Source organism: Callospermophilus lateralis, chromosome 10 (genome assembly GCF_048772815.1).
Source record: "Callospermophilus lateralis isolate mCalLat2 chromosome 10, mCalLat2.hap1, whole genome shotgun sequence".
NCBI classification, from domain to species: Eukaryota; Metazoa; Chordata; class Mammalia; order Rodentia; family Sciuridae; genus Callospermophilus; species Callospermophilus lateralis.
Window position 1 is genome coordinate 64388235 of NC_135314.1, and position 15137 is coordinate 64403371.

At 34.5% G+C, this 15137-nt stretch overlaps 1 protein-coding gene across 1 annotated transcript in view; it reads left to right on the forward strand.

The window, feature by feature from the left end:
* The first annotated feature begins 727 nt into the window (after positions 1-727).
* Positions 728-15137, forward strand: part of Cfap44 (cilia and flagella associated protein 44) — a 93454-nt gene continuing 79044 nt past the window's right edge. The window contains exons 1-6 of the mRNA XM_076867016.2: positions 728-818; positions 3915-4052; positions 4590-4743; positions 9259-9421; positions 12865-12967; positions 13865-14081. Coding sequence (XP_076723131.2) covers positions 728-818; positions 3915-4052; positions 4590-4743; positions 9259-9421; positions 12865-12967; positions 13865-14081 — 866 coding nt within the window. The remainder of the gene's footprint in view (positions 819-3914; positions 4053-4589; positions 4744-9258; positions 9422-12864; positions 12968-13864; positions 14082-15137) is intronic.

Sequence of the window (15137 nt, forward strand, 5' to 3'; positions counted from 1 at the left end):
TCTTGCTGTTTATGTTTACAGCATCCCATTGCTTCATTTTTGTAGCACTCATTATATTTCAGTTGCTTGTTTAACATCTATATTTTTAAACAAGTTCTATAAAGTTAGGTACCATGTTTCTCTTGCACAGTATAGTAATGTAGTGCCTAATGTAAGACTTGGTGCATACTAGGTGTGCTTGACAAATATATTTAAATGGAGTTTGATTAGTAACACCAGGGGAATTTGATAATGGATAAAGAAAGAGGGAGAGACAATTAAAGGAAGGATGGTGAAGGGATAATTTTAGTGGTGAATCACTACTTAAAAGATGGACTTTGGTGTCAAGATTCACTGTGGACCTTTGGAAATTCACAGTGCTAAGTTAGCATGGAGAAAGGGAATCTGTGATTATAATTTGCTGTTTTGTTGAGTTGTGTGATGGTGACCACACCCCGCTGGTGTGTCATATTGGATACCCTGCAAACATGACATGTTTTTAAAAAAAATTTTTTAGTTGTAGATGAACCCAATACCTTTATTTTATGTTTTTTATTTTTATGTGGTGCTGAGGATTGAATCCAGTGCTTCACACATGCTAGGCAAGTGCTCTACCAATGAAACACAACCCTATCCGAAACATGGAATTTTCAACACATGGGAAAATTCATCAGGGGAAAAAAATCTATTAATTTCTATTTTATAGCATTGTCCTTTTATCTATCTCAATTTTGCATTTACAGGAGACATGAAGGAACCAAATGATCAGGATACTGATGGGGGGAAATCAGATAGATCAAAAAGTAGTGATAAACGGTCTAGTAAATCAGAATCAAAATGTAAGTAAAGATAATATACATGCTTTTATTATTAAATTTAGGTAAAATAACTTTAATATTAGTAAATAAATAATAAATTTTAAATTAAAAATTTAAAAAATTTTAAATAGTACATATCTATATTTATAGAATAGAAATTGTTTACTTGGTTAATTTCCTTACAAACTTTAAGTTCTTTAAGGGCAGAATACGTGTTTTAATCCTTTATCTTCTGCTTCTGGCACAAAGAAGTTACTGTCATCTCATTACAAACAACCTGTCCTATACATCTGGTCTGGAATTCACCTGTGAGTTCCAATTAAATCTTTAATGACTTCTCTGATATAGTGTAGTGGAAAGGGCTAGACTTTGGTTTTGAGCCCTGGGTCTACCACTTAAAGATGTTTGATCTTGGAGGAATTACTGTAGCTTTCTGAACCTCAATTTTCTTGCCCAGTTAACTAATAATTGTTATCTTTCATTTCTACTTTTCTCCCTAGTTTTCTGACCCAAATTGTCTACTTTTTGGCAGAGATTTCCTAGATGTTACTTTCAGCTTTTCATGGATGGATTTAATGATAATGATCCTGTGTCTATCACTGCCTCAGGACCTTGCTTTCTTATGTCTGACCCTCTTAGGGGAAGGCTTTATCAAGTGGGGCCTAGCCCTATGCTTAGCACATTAATTAGCACATCCATCATGAGTAGTAGAGCCCCAAATGATAATGTGAAATAATTTTCCTCAACATCCTCTAATGCAGTGTGAAGAGATTTGCCATGCAGACAGTAAGCGTAAGAAGACTGCAGTGGCTATATTAAAGGATCAATTTATTAGGAAGACATAACAGTCATAAATATATGTATGCACCTAATAACAACATAAAAATACATGGAGCAAAAATAGAATTGAGGAGAAAATAAATTCCACAATCATAGTAGAGAGTGATCAAGTACCTGCTACCTCATAATGGCCAAAGGGGAAGTTTCTACTATAATCATTTCTTTTTTCTTTCTTTCTTTCTTTCTCTTTGTTTCTTTCTTTCTCTCTCTTTCTTTCTTTCTTTTCTTTCTTTTTTTTGTAAAATGAAATAATATACTTTTTAAAATTATAATAAATTGTGGATAGTTCACATGGATTTTCTATGGGCACAATCATATCACTTATAGTCTTCCTCATTGTATCCCCAATATCGTAGAGAACATAGAAGAAAACCAAGAAATCGTAGAGGTAAACTATTTATAGAAAGTAGTATATCTCTGTGGTAGCCCCTGAAAAAAAGTCGTACGGCTTCCTGTTTTCATTGGCTAAAGAGAAGAAAAATATTGAAGAAAATTACACATAAAATCCTGAGCCATATAAAACAAAAATTCCAGCCAGTCCTTTTTATATCTATTGTTGTGGAATGCTTTCTCCTTCATCACCTCTCTCTCCTTCCTCCTGTGCCTGTTCTTCTTCAGTATGCATTAATTTTACCAGCTTTCTTTTTTTTTTTTTTTTTTGCTTTCCCCAATATCCACTTTTGACTTGGAGTGTAAAGTGCTTCTAGTTCCAACAACAACAACAAAAAATGGAGTTTGTGTTTTTTCCTTCTTGATGTTGATTTAGATTATTTCCAAGACTAGAAAGGCAAATACTTATTGATTTATACTTAAAATCTGAGAGTCATTCACCAGTCTATTTGGGAATTATCAAAAATTATAAGATATTTCTAGGAATTACCAAATTGCTTAGATCTGCTGCTTTGCTAATTTTTGCAAATTTAGTGTTGTTTCCAAACTTTACTTTTTCTTCAGTGACAGCATCCTTTCCTTAGCCTTGAACTGTCTATTATGATTATTATTGTTATTATTATCTGCTCTCCACCTATATTTACTCCTTCTTCCTATACCAGTAATTACCTCATTACTTACATGGCAGCTTTAAGTCACCTACTGGCAGTTGGAACTCCTTTAGTTGGGGTGATTCTGAGTATTGATTTTTCCAGGCATGGTGGTGCATGTTTGTAATCACAGCTACTTGGGAGGCTGAGGCAGGAGGATCACAACTTTGTGGTCAGCCTGGTTGAGACTATGTTTTAAAATATAGTAAAATAAGATAAAATAAAATAAAATGGGCTGGGGAGGTAGTTCAGATACTCCTGGGCTCAGTCCCCAATTCCACCACCACCACCGGAAAAAAAAAAAGAGTGTTACACTTCTTTTAACACCCTAATCTTAAAATGAAGAAATAGTATTTGGTTGCTATAGTCCCCCCCAAAAGAGGTCAGGTAATCTTTGGAGAGTAGTTTCCCAGGGCCCACTTTTGGGGAAGCCATTCGGTGCTTAGCCTATTCAGGTACCCAGGACTACTTTCTTTCCATCCAAATGTACATTCCTCCAGATGGTGTCCTATTATCTAACTAATTAGCTTGACCCAGCTTTTCTGTCTCATTCATATTAGTTTCAGGCCTTGTCCTTAGTCTCTTAGCCTCATCTTAGATAGATCTACTAGGAAATTCTGGTGAACTTACCATTTCTTATTCTGAAAGTACCCCTAGTCCTACCTTTCAAGTTGTGAAAGTATCTAAAAGATATACATTGTATATTTTAACCATGCCCATGGTTGGACTTGATCTGAATGTTGGTTTATCTCTGGGACCATTTCTACTCCCATTCCAATTCTCTTTCCCTATTAGCTTGTCCTGAAGCCAATATTCTTAGTCCTGGTATATAATTTCCAAGATAAATAATCAAACTCAGATAGGTCATTCTTGAATAGCATTGTCTTTGTCTTAACAGATCCTTCATAAATGTTGGTAAAATCCAATTGAATTGAAATTATGGTAACAGTATATTAATCTCTTTTTTCTCTATCATTTACTTTTTTGGTAAATATACAGTGATAGAAAATATACTGGAAATAAAGTGAAAATGGAAATGAACTTACAGAAAAGAGCTTCATATTTTTTTAAAGTTAAAAGACTGATCAAATGAAACGATTCTTCTAGGAATTTTTGAATATGAAAACTACTTATACTTAGAGCATGAGCAAATTGGAAGTTTTAGCTACCTTTGAAATAAGAGAGTATTTAATTCGAAATTTAGAAATTATCAAAACATTATTTTTAATACCTCCAGCAAAAGATGGTTTTGAAGAAACCACAGATGACACATTGACTGAAGGGGAAGAATCATATTTTGAGGAAGATTCAGATTTGGAAGACTTGGAAGGAAGTTCAAGTTCATTTCCATATGATGATACAGAAAGTGGCCCAGGTAAATATTTTTAGTTTTCTATTGGTAATTGCTACTGTTTTAAGGATAAATTTCTGAGTCACATTGCACAGTTATAAATCCAGAGAAAGAAAAATTTGCAGGTAGGGATATGTGTGCAGATAATAAAAGGAAAAGTATTGTGTACGGTCAGGTAAGGTAGTTTTAAGAGCTTGGAGTTGAATATTCCATTTCTGAGGCTCACAAATAGAGCTCTCATATTTAGTCTTCTGGGAATTGAGGTGATCTAAGGAGTGTTCTACTCTAGATCAGAGTTCACCAACTTTCCCTTGAAATTGATGGGAAATCATTCTTTGAAACTGTTGAAACTATGACCAGAGCTCAACATCCACCCCTAATTCCCATAAGCATGTTCACTCTTCCTCCATTGCTCAGTAGTAGGTAGTATCTTGTGTTCAGGCCAGTGTGGGACTTACTGCCAGTATACTGCCAGTATATGTATGTTCCTCCTGTGTTTAGGAAATGTAATTTTAGGATTCACCAGACACCTTTCTTAGTTAAAATATTTTAATGTTTTAGCATCTCGGGAACCCCCTGGTCAACCTGCAGAAGAAGCAGAGGAAGAGCCTAAGAAGAAAATATCAGAGAGCTTCTTTTATGATTACAATGAACTTGCCTCAATGCCTTTTGTGACTCCAAATTCGAACATACCACTGGATTTTCTTGTACTTGTGTATCCACTCTAGCTACATATGCATAATTTGGGGATTTAATTTTTTGAGTCAGGGGTTGGCAAACTTATAGCCTGTGGAGCAAATTTAGCCTCTACCCTGATTTAGTAAATAAAATTTTATTGCAGCATAGTCACACTCATACATTTACATCTTATCTATAACTGTCATAATAGTATAGGAGTTAAGTTGTTGTAACAGAGACCATCTGGCCCCTACAACCTAAAATGCATACTATCTTCCCCTTTATAGAAACAATTTACTAACTTCTTCTTCTTCTTTTTTTTTTAAAGAGAAAAAGAGAGAGAGAATTTTTTAATATTTATTTTTTAGTTTCTGGTGGACACAACATCTTTATTTTATTTGTATGTGGTGCTGAGGATCGAACCCAGCACCTTGCGAGTGTGCTACCACCTGAGCTACATCCCCAACTCCCAATTTACTAACTTCTGTCTTAGATAATTCTAAGAATCTTGGCCCTTAGAGCATTTGATCTTAATTTGAACTAAACTTTTATTTGATGCCAGATAACTATAAAGAGAAATGATGTTTTTCTTTGTACAGGTGAAAAAGACTGGAGTTCGTGAGATGTGATTTGAAGGAGAGCAGGGGGCCTCTTATTCTCACTTCCCTCTTCTACCAGCCTGGCCTGCCTTTGCTAAAACCTTTCAAGCTAAATCTTTGATCTCTCTTCTTAAAACACTGATGTGGCCATCTTCAAGCTTTAATACTTTATTAGGTATCAGATGAGTCACTGGAGAAGATGATCCCGAGGAAATAGGGAACAAAATAGCAAGTTTTCATTGGTCTGAAGAATAAGAGTCTGTGAAAGTGGGGATAACTGACTGGAAGATTTAATGTTTGTCATTTATGATATTAGTTTATGAGGCAGATGGTTAAAAGATAATTTCAACTGTGGTCCTCAGCTAGCAATTGAGTATGCTTCCAACTTCAGATAGGCAGTGGTTATTGCCACATGGCCTGACCACCTTCTTATTAAAGGTGTGCTTTCAGAAAGGGGGTATATTCCCTGATTCAGTTGTGCCTTTGCATAAAAATAGAATACATTGTTAATGTAGCTTCTAACTCTGGTTCAATTCCAGACATGACTAAATTCACTCATTCCAAATCATCTTGTAGCTGTAATTTTCTTTCTTTAGGGTTGTTCTTTTTTGTCTTTGGACAAGTTTATGACAGCAGTCAGGCTGTTTGCTTTCCTCTAGCCTGATATTTTAAAATGGAATAGGACTGATATATCATAGTTCTCCAGAAGCTTTTCCTGAAGTACACAATGATCTGATGACTTCGTAGATTTAGTGTGCTATTTCTGTGTGGAGAAGTTGGGCATTTGTATGCTGAAAAAGCCTCCCAGGTGGTTTTTCACATGTGCCTTCTCCGGGGCCCCAATACTGGGAACTCACAACAAGGATAAGTGAGTCTTAATTAGAGAATGTGTTCATATTCTACATATTAGTAAGAAGGACCTCAACTTTTTCTTGGAGCAGGATATTGGGGATTGAACTCAGGAGCACTTGATACTAAGCCACATCCCCAGCCCTATTTTGTATTTTATTTATAGACAGGGTCTCACTGAGTTGCTCAGCACCTCACTTTTGATGAGGCTGGCTTTGAATTCATGATCCTCCTGCTTCAGCCTCCTGAGCTGCTGGGATTACAGGCAAGAGGGAGTTTTGAAGGTGCAGCAATATTAAAATACATTTAATATTTTCAAAACTCTGATGAGGGACTGCCAATTACCTCTGGGTTAAAAAGAAAAGATCAGGCTCTAGTTATGCATTCATTAATTTGGCAAATATGAAATAGCTAATTGGCTCAAGACACTGTGCTAGGCATTCTGGGAAATAGAGATGATGAGAAGCAGTTTCTGGTCTTAATATAATTTAGAGGAGGAGAATTTGGGGAGGTATAATCCCATGCATTCTGGCCTTTTGGATTTTTTAAAATTTATTTTTAACTGATACATAAAAACCCAAACCATACAGATTTATGGGGTAGCATGCAATGTTTTGATACATGTATACATCATGAAATGCTTAAATCAGGTTAAGCATGTCTATCTTCTCAAACATATATCATTTCTTTATGGTGAAAGTATTAAAAGTCTTTCCTTCTAGCTTTTAAAATGCAGTGTATTATCATTACCTATAGTCACCCTGCTATGCAATAGCACACCAAAATTTCTCGCTCCTTTATAACTATAACTTAGTGCTCATTGGTTACCTTTCCACATTTCTCTTTCCCTCCTTTCCCCAGTGTTTGGTAACCACCATTCTACTCTTTCTGTGAGAATTTTTAGATTCTACGTATGAGTGAGATCATGCAGTATTTGACTTTCTGTGCCTGGTTTATTTCACCTAACATCATGATCTTCTGTTTCATCCATGCTGTTGCAAATGACAGAATCTCATTCTTTTTTATAGCTCAATAATATTCCATTGTGCTTATGTTTCTCATTTTCTTGATTTGTCCCTCAGTTGGTAGATTATTGCTTCCATTACTTGGTCATTATGAATAGTACTACAATTAAATGAGAATGTAGATGTCTCTTTGACATAGTAATTTAGTTTCTTTGGTTTCATAGTAGTGCCAATCTGGAATTGAAAAATCCTTTGATCAGAGGAGCAACATGAAAGAAGGAGTCTTCCCACCATCCCCTGTGAAATTAAAGATTTAAATAAATGATAATATCTTTGCTAATATTGACTCAAGTTAGTGAAGAGATGGTAATCCACTTCTAATCTCATGTATTGACATGTTTAGCCCTCTACAGTATTATATTGGCACCTGGAAAGAGAAAAAGAAAGGAAAAAAAAAAGAAGGAAGTAGGAATGGTGAGAGCAGTAGTTCAGGGAAATGCAAGAAGACAGTAGGCAAAACTTACTGCCCTATACCAAGTTCTATAAAGGTCAGAAAATCTTAATTTAGCTCCAACTCTCTATTTGCACTATGGCTAATGAGGTCCCAGGTTTTGAGGTCTGAATAGCGTCCTTCAGATCTCTGAATCACATATTCATTCACATTTCTATATAAGATTAAATTTTAGGCATTTATGTCTTCAATAAATTTATATAATTCTTTATTCTTGAATAGAGCAAACGTTCTGAAATGTTTTATCCTCTCTTTCTATGTATCTATTAGATGATAAGTAACAAAATTGGTTATAAATTGTTTATACATCATTATTCAAATTATATTAAACAATTCTTTATTACAATGTATATTTTCTTCTCTTGTTAAAGGTTTCACATAATTTCTTTCTCTGAATTTTTTTCTAAGAAAAACTCCTGTAATCCTCTAAAATCATAATTTGTTTTTAAGCAAGAGCTCAAGAACTATTCTTTCATTGATCTTTCAACTTTGGTATTCAGAAATGAATTCTTATAAATTAGGAATCTATCTACTTAGCATATGTTGTATAATATTTCTTCTGCTAACTCTAATTTTTTCATAGATCCATCTCATTTAGTTTACTTATTATATTTATATCTTGGGTTATTTTAATTTGACTTGTGTATTAACAATGTACCCTAAAGGATATTTATGTAACTCAGATTTTTTAAAATTCATTTTTTGAAGTATAGTATAATTTTACTCTATAATATAAACATGTATATAATTGCCCCCACACCAATGCACATACTAACAAGGGTGGAAAGAAGGAGTTAACTTATTAATTATATATTTATATACTATTAGTGATTTTCATTATTTAAATGAATTAAATTTCAATTACATTTATGTTAGTTTATTACAGCACTTGTGTTCTAAAATATTGTATTAGAATTTTATAGAACTGTGAGAATTTTAAATATCTTGTCTTTCAACATCAGGGAAAAAGGCCTATATGTTATTTTTTACTATGATTAGTCAATACATCTGTCAGACATCAAGTACAAAGATTTTGAAGACATGGACTATGTCCCATGTTATATGGCGAGATTTAGTTTTAATGAGAGAAGGGAAAATGAAATGATTTAGGTGACAGTTTTCCCTGTGTATGATACCTAAGCAGAAGGTTCAACATCTTTTTGGGTGTGTGTGGTACTGGGGATTGAACCCAGGAATACTTTATCACTGAGCTACAGTTCTACCTTTTTTATTTTTTAATTTTGAGACACGGTCATGCTAAATTTTCCAGGCTGACCTTGAACTTATGATCCTCCTGCTTCAGATTCCCAAATCACTGGGATTATAGGCAGATGCCACCATTCCTGGCTTGGTTTAACATCTACTATTACAAAAAAAATTAATGTGCTTTTAGTATTCCTTTAGGAAAATTAAAATAGTAACTAAATCAGTGTATGAGAATTTTTACTAAATTTAAAAATAGAATTGCGTTAGTAATACATAAAAAAATTATGAGTTTCAGGGAAAAAAATCAATTACTTTAGCCTTGAATCTTTACTTAAGACTATGGATTTTTAAAATATTTCATCAATCTTCTATCTTAGGATGGTCATTTGTTTCACTTTTTTTCCTTAGCAACTTTCTCTCAGACATTCTTTTGGTTATGACTGCAGAAAGCGAGCCAACCTACAGCTTCTAGACAGCGATACCATGTTGTACATCGCTGGGAACCAACTGATTCTTCTTAATTTTAAAACCAAAGAACAGATCTACCTGAGAAGTAGCAGTGGTCAAGGAATTGGTGTCATTGGGGTATGCCTTTAGTATCTTAGAAGAAAACAACATATTTCCTTGTTCTGTGGACCCACTAACAGAAGCTGTTGGGTGCCAACACTATGCATGGTATTGAGGGATCACACAAGAGGCACGGCCATCTTTATTCTAAGGTGCTTTCAAGTTGATTACAATTACTATATTCACTGACCCTGCCTCCACCAATATGATAATAATAATTTCATTATATTCTTATTCCATTTTGTGGAGAAACTGTGGCTTTAGAGGTTAAGTGACTTTCACACAGCTGTGCAGGTTTTTTCCACACTTAGATTTGAAGTGGAATTGAGTGAGGAGGTGTTTGAGCTTCTTGATCTGGGTTCCAAAGCAGGAAATGAAGAACAGGAAGAGAATGTGAGACCCACAGATATGATATATAGATTGACTATGGAAATAGGATATCGTGAGATGTTCGAAGTGAAAGAATTTCATGTTTCTTTTTTTCCTTGATCATCATCTATTATATATGGCATATGCAGATGATAAAAGTCCCTGTCTTCAGGGACTTTAAGACTAGTTAATAATAAATTCAGTAAGAATTTATTATATAGTACCAAGTATCCAATTCTACATATAACATACAGTGAAAGATTTAAAGAAAGAAAAATCTATGCCTCTATGAATTCAAAGGGTTTAAAAGTTATCTAACAAAGTACATGATAGTGTGACTATAGTTCTGTGCAAATAATATGAACCCAATGTGAAGGTCATAGGTTTTGTGGAGGGAGATCTATCAAAACCATAAAGTAAAAAAAAAATAAATAAAAAACCAAAACAAAACAAAACAAAAAAACCATAAAGTATCATGAGCCTGAGACACTATTTGCAGAGGACTAAAAAACTTCTAATTATTATGAATTTATTTATCATTTTATGGTCATTAGTCATCTTTATATTTTCTATTTTGTTATTAAATAATTTGATTTGAGGACAAGTAGTCAGAGATGTGGTGTGGGCAGTGATGCTAATTTTAATTTTCATCTACCTGGATGTGAGCAGTTTTATGTCCACAAGGTTTTCATAATGTGTACAAGAGCTAGATAGCGATGGAGGCCTTTCCTCCACTATATGTCACCTGGTATGTCCTATTCAGTTGAGGATGAGAAATACTTTGGCAAGGCTATGAGAAACCTGTGAGAAATGTGTTTAGTGCCTATAAATGACCTTCCAGAAAAGGCAGAGTGAATTCATATGTTGAGTGTTAATTTACTAATTCCAGGTCTCTGCTGAAAGCAAAACGCCCAAAACTCAAACCCACAGCAGCTTCCAATCTAAGGGGTAAAAACGTTTTTACTTACTTTGGACAAGATCTAAACAGGTGAAGGAATCTCCATTCAGGTATCTGAATCTCCAGGTGTCTGTGGTCACATATCCTACATACAATTTCCTTGTCACTGAGTATTTAGACAGGTGTAGTGCTACTGCTTATCCCTGCCTCCTGGGATCTTTGATTTCTTAGTCCCATTCCCTTTTTCATTTGTTTCTTGGGTCAGTGAGCAGCAAGTCCCAAAGAATAACACATTAGTAGGAGAGTTAAATTATCAATTATTTCTAGAATAAAGGACAATCTAGATTCAAGTCTAGGTTCGACCTTTTAAAAAAGCTTCTAGAAATAGGTCTGGAAAGGTTCAATTGTTTCTCCTGTAACTTAGTTGAATTCACAATATGGGGTTGAATCCTCTCACATTTACCACACTGCAGCCTGGATGACTGCAGACAATTACTTAATTTTTCTGATCCTCAATTTGCTTATCAATAAGATGGGAATGATAATACTGTGATTGATGTGAAATTTATAGAATTAATGCATGTTAAACTTAGACCAGTGTCTGGTACATAGTAAGCACTCAATAAATGCTGGTTGTATTCGGTGTTACCATTATCTCATTGAGTGTCCCTCCTCTCAACCTGAGCCTATTTTTAGATAAAGTGAGAAGTATTTACTTCAGTCACAGGATAAGAGCTTGCCAGTAGGAAATTGACTGATCATAGATCTTATCCTGAGAGTGGAAGAAAAAAAGCTACTACATTGTTTTGGGTAACAGGACTTGCCATCTGTGTCTGAGAACCAAGCTCCTTGTCTTTAGATATGTAATCAGGAGTTGCAAAACAGTAATTGAAGATAGAATTTTATAAATACAATACATTTAAAATAGCTTATTCTTATAACACCCTACTTTTATTTCTATTTTTTACTATTTTGTTCTTCCTGCATTTTGACTGATCAGTGAACAAAAATAACAAAATGAATATATAATTCTATCTAATTAATATGTGTTTATTATTTAAAACATTGAAGCAAATAGTTTATCCAGGCTGTTTATTATGTTTTCCTGTGTCTGGCTTATAAATATTGTATCTTTCTCACTTCTGTTACGTTTACAGTCATTTTAGGTAAGTTTGTCCAAGGTAAATATTTAAAAATTGGGATATAATCTACTCTGGAAACAATGAGTTTCATACTGCTAACCTTTGAATGTGTCCTCCGAAGTTCATGCATTAGAAACTTAATTTCCAATGCAACAGTGTTGAGAAATATGCCTAATAAGGAATGAGTAGGGCTTGAATGGATTATTTAATTAATTAATTTATTTTTTTGGCCTGGAGAATTTGTTACAACCCAGAATTCTGGGTTTTTTTTTTTTTTTTTAAAGATAGAGGGTTATTATAGAAGTGAATCTGGCCTGCTCTTGCTTTCTTGCTCTTACCCTCTCTTGCCCTCTGACCTTTTACCATGGGATGATGCTACCTGAAAGACTAGATGTAGTTCCTTAATCTTGGATTTTTTTACTCTCCAGAACAAATTTCCATTCGTTATTCAGCCTCAGGTATTTTGCCATAGTAGCAGAAAACAGACCCAGACATATACATTCCATGAAATTTCCTATACAAAATTTAGATTGGCATGTATCTAAATTTTGTGTAGAAAATTTGCAAGGAAAACAATTTATCCAATTTAGTGGTTCTTAAGGCATAGTCCCCAGATCAGCAGCATAGACATCACACTTGAACTTGTTAGAAATGTGAATATAAATTCTCAAGTTTCAGCCCTGACCCATTGAATCAGAAACACTAGTGTAAGGGCTTCCAGACTGTGTTTTAATAAGCTTTTCAAATGATTTTGATGTACGTTAAGGATTGAGAGCCATTGTTCTAGTTTCTTTAATGACAGTTAAAAAATTATAAAGTTAAAAATGACTGTCTTAATGAAAGTAAAACTTAAAGTTTCATCTTTACTTTCTTCTGATTTTCAATTCAAATTCTATCCCTCTGGTGATTATCAGATGCCCAGTTTTAGTTTTCTATGGGAGTAGATCCTAATTAATAAGTTATAAAAGAATGGTCACTGAGTACTATATTAATAGAATTATGTATATGAAAATCTTCCTTTTAATATTTTAGTAAGATTCTCTTTTTCATAGGTTCATCCACATAAAACTTACTTCACAGTAGCTGAAAAAGGGAGTTTTCCAAAGATTATCATCTATGAATATCCTTCTCTGAGGCCCTACAGAATCCTTCAAGGTAAGTCTAGTAAAATCTTTTAAATATTCCATGTTCAAGGTTAACAACATTCTGCATATATGAGATTATTGAATTAATCAGGGTGTTCCAGAGAAATCAAATTAGTAGGAAATGGAAAAGAGATGTATTAATGGAATTGGCTTACACAATTGTGGAGGGTAGTAAGTATGAAATTTGTAGATCAAGCCTGCTGGCTGAAAACTCTGGGGAAGGAATTAATGGTAGCAGTCAGCTAGAATTTCTTCTTCGGGGAATTCTCAGTTTTAATTCCAGGGCTTTTCAACTTGTTGGCCAGGGGCCCAATGAGATTATCAAGGACAATCATTACTTAGAGTCAACTAATGATGGTTATTAGCTACATGTGCAAGATCCCTTTACAGTAACATCTAGATTATTATTTAATTGAATAACTAGAACATTGATGAATAACTAGAGGATTGAATTTTCTCTGTGGCCATACTTATAACTTGTTAATTAGGTTCTACTCCAGTAGAAAATTAATCATCAAATTATTTTATACTTACCTTTTTCATATAATTCATTTCAGCAGCCAATTTTTGTTTTTGGTGTTGTTGTTTGACAAATTTTAAATCATAGATTGATTTTTCTCTATTATGTAATATACTTTTGTGTTTCCCTTCCTCCAGAAGATGAACATGCTCACAAAATTTTTCTCATACAAAATATGAATATGACTTCTCCACCCTCCCCTTTGTATTATGTAATCTATTCTAAAAACCCAGGGTGATAGATGATTTTGGAATTGCTCCTTCAAGGGAATTCTTGGCATTCTTACATTAATATATATCACAAGATCTCTCTTTCTCTCTTTAATACACTTTTTGATGATGAAATAATTATTGCCCTTATTTACTAGATTCCTATTCATCTTTCCAGATGGAACTGAAAAGGCATATGCCTATGTGGACTTTAACTACAATGGTACCTTGTTGGCCTCTGTTGGTAGCTCCCCTGATTACACACTGACCATTTGGGATTGGAAAGAAGAACAACCCATACTGCGGAAAAAAGCTTTTTCTCTGGACGTTTTTAAGGTTACTTTCAATCCTGAAGATGATGAGCAGCTTACTACAGCAGGATCAGGCCACATCAAGTAGGTCGGGGGATGAATAGAAATGCTGACACATATTACAAAGGTATTTTCTAAGGAGATCTAAGGCCCTGAGACATTTTTTATATTGTTAAGAAAGTTAGGATAATTTCCAAATGTATATTTTTAAAATTAACTAGTGGTGTACCTTTTCTAATTAGATGTGTGGAATTTTACTTCTGAGGAGAGCAGAGATGAAAGGAAGGCTTTAACGTTAGCCTATTGTCTTCTCATAGCATCACCTCCTAAAAATTTGAATAGCACTTTTTAAAGTTGTTGATGAACATTTATTTCATCCATATATTTACACGCAGTGCTGAGATTTGAACCTAGTACCTCACATATGTGAGGCAAGTACTCTACCACTGAGCCACACCCCCATCCCTGAATAGAGTTTTAATAACTAAATTTGGTATGATGTTTTTAACTTCACATTGAGTTCTCACAACACTATTAAATTTCTTATTTGGAGCAACTCAGTTTTCACAATTTCTATTATTCCTGACGGGGGACCCTCAGTACTGAATGTAGCAGAACCTAATTTTTTTTTGTGTGTGTGTGTGTGTGTGTTTTATTTGTAGATAGACACAATGCCTTTATTTATTTATTTTTATGTGGTGCTGAGGATTGAACCCAGTGCCTTACATGTGCTAGTCAAGCGCTCTACCACTGAGCCACAACCCCAGCCCAGAACCTTATCTTGATCTCAGGTTACTGGCTCCAATTCCATGCTCGTTTCACTGTGTCATGCCCTTGTCTGTTTCCAGGATGGAATGATTTTATCCTTCTCTATTTTTTTCCCATCCTGTCCCATGCATTTATTTAACACCCTTCTATCATTACCCCAGAGCTGCCCATAATCTGATTCTCAGTGTCTCTTTTTTGGGAGGTGGGTAACCAGGAATTTAACCCAGAGGTGCTTAACCACTGAGCCATATCCCCAGTCCTTTTTTTTTGTGTGTGTGTGTGTGTGGGGGGGGTATTTTATTTAGAGACAGGGTCTTGCTGGGTTGCTGAGGCTGGCTTTGAACTCATATTCCTCCTTTCTCAGCTTCCCGA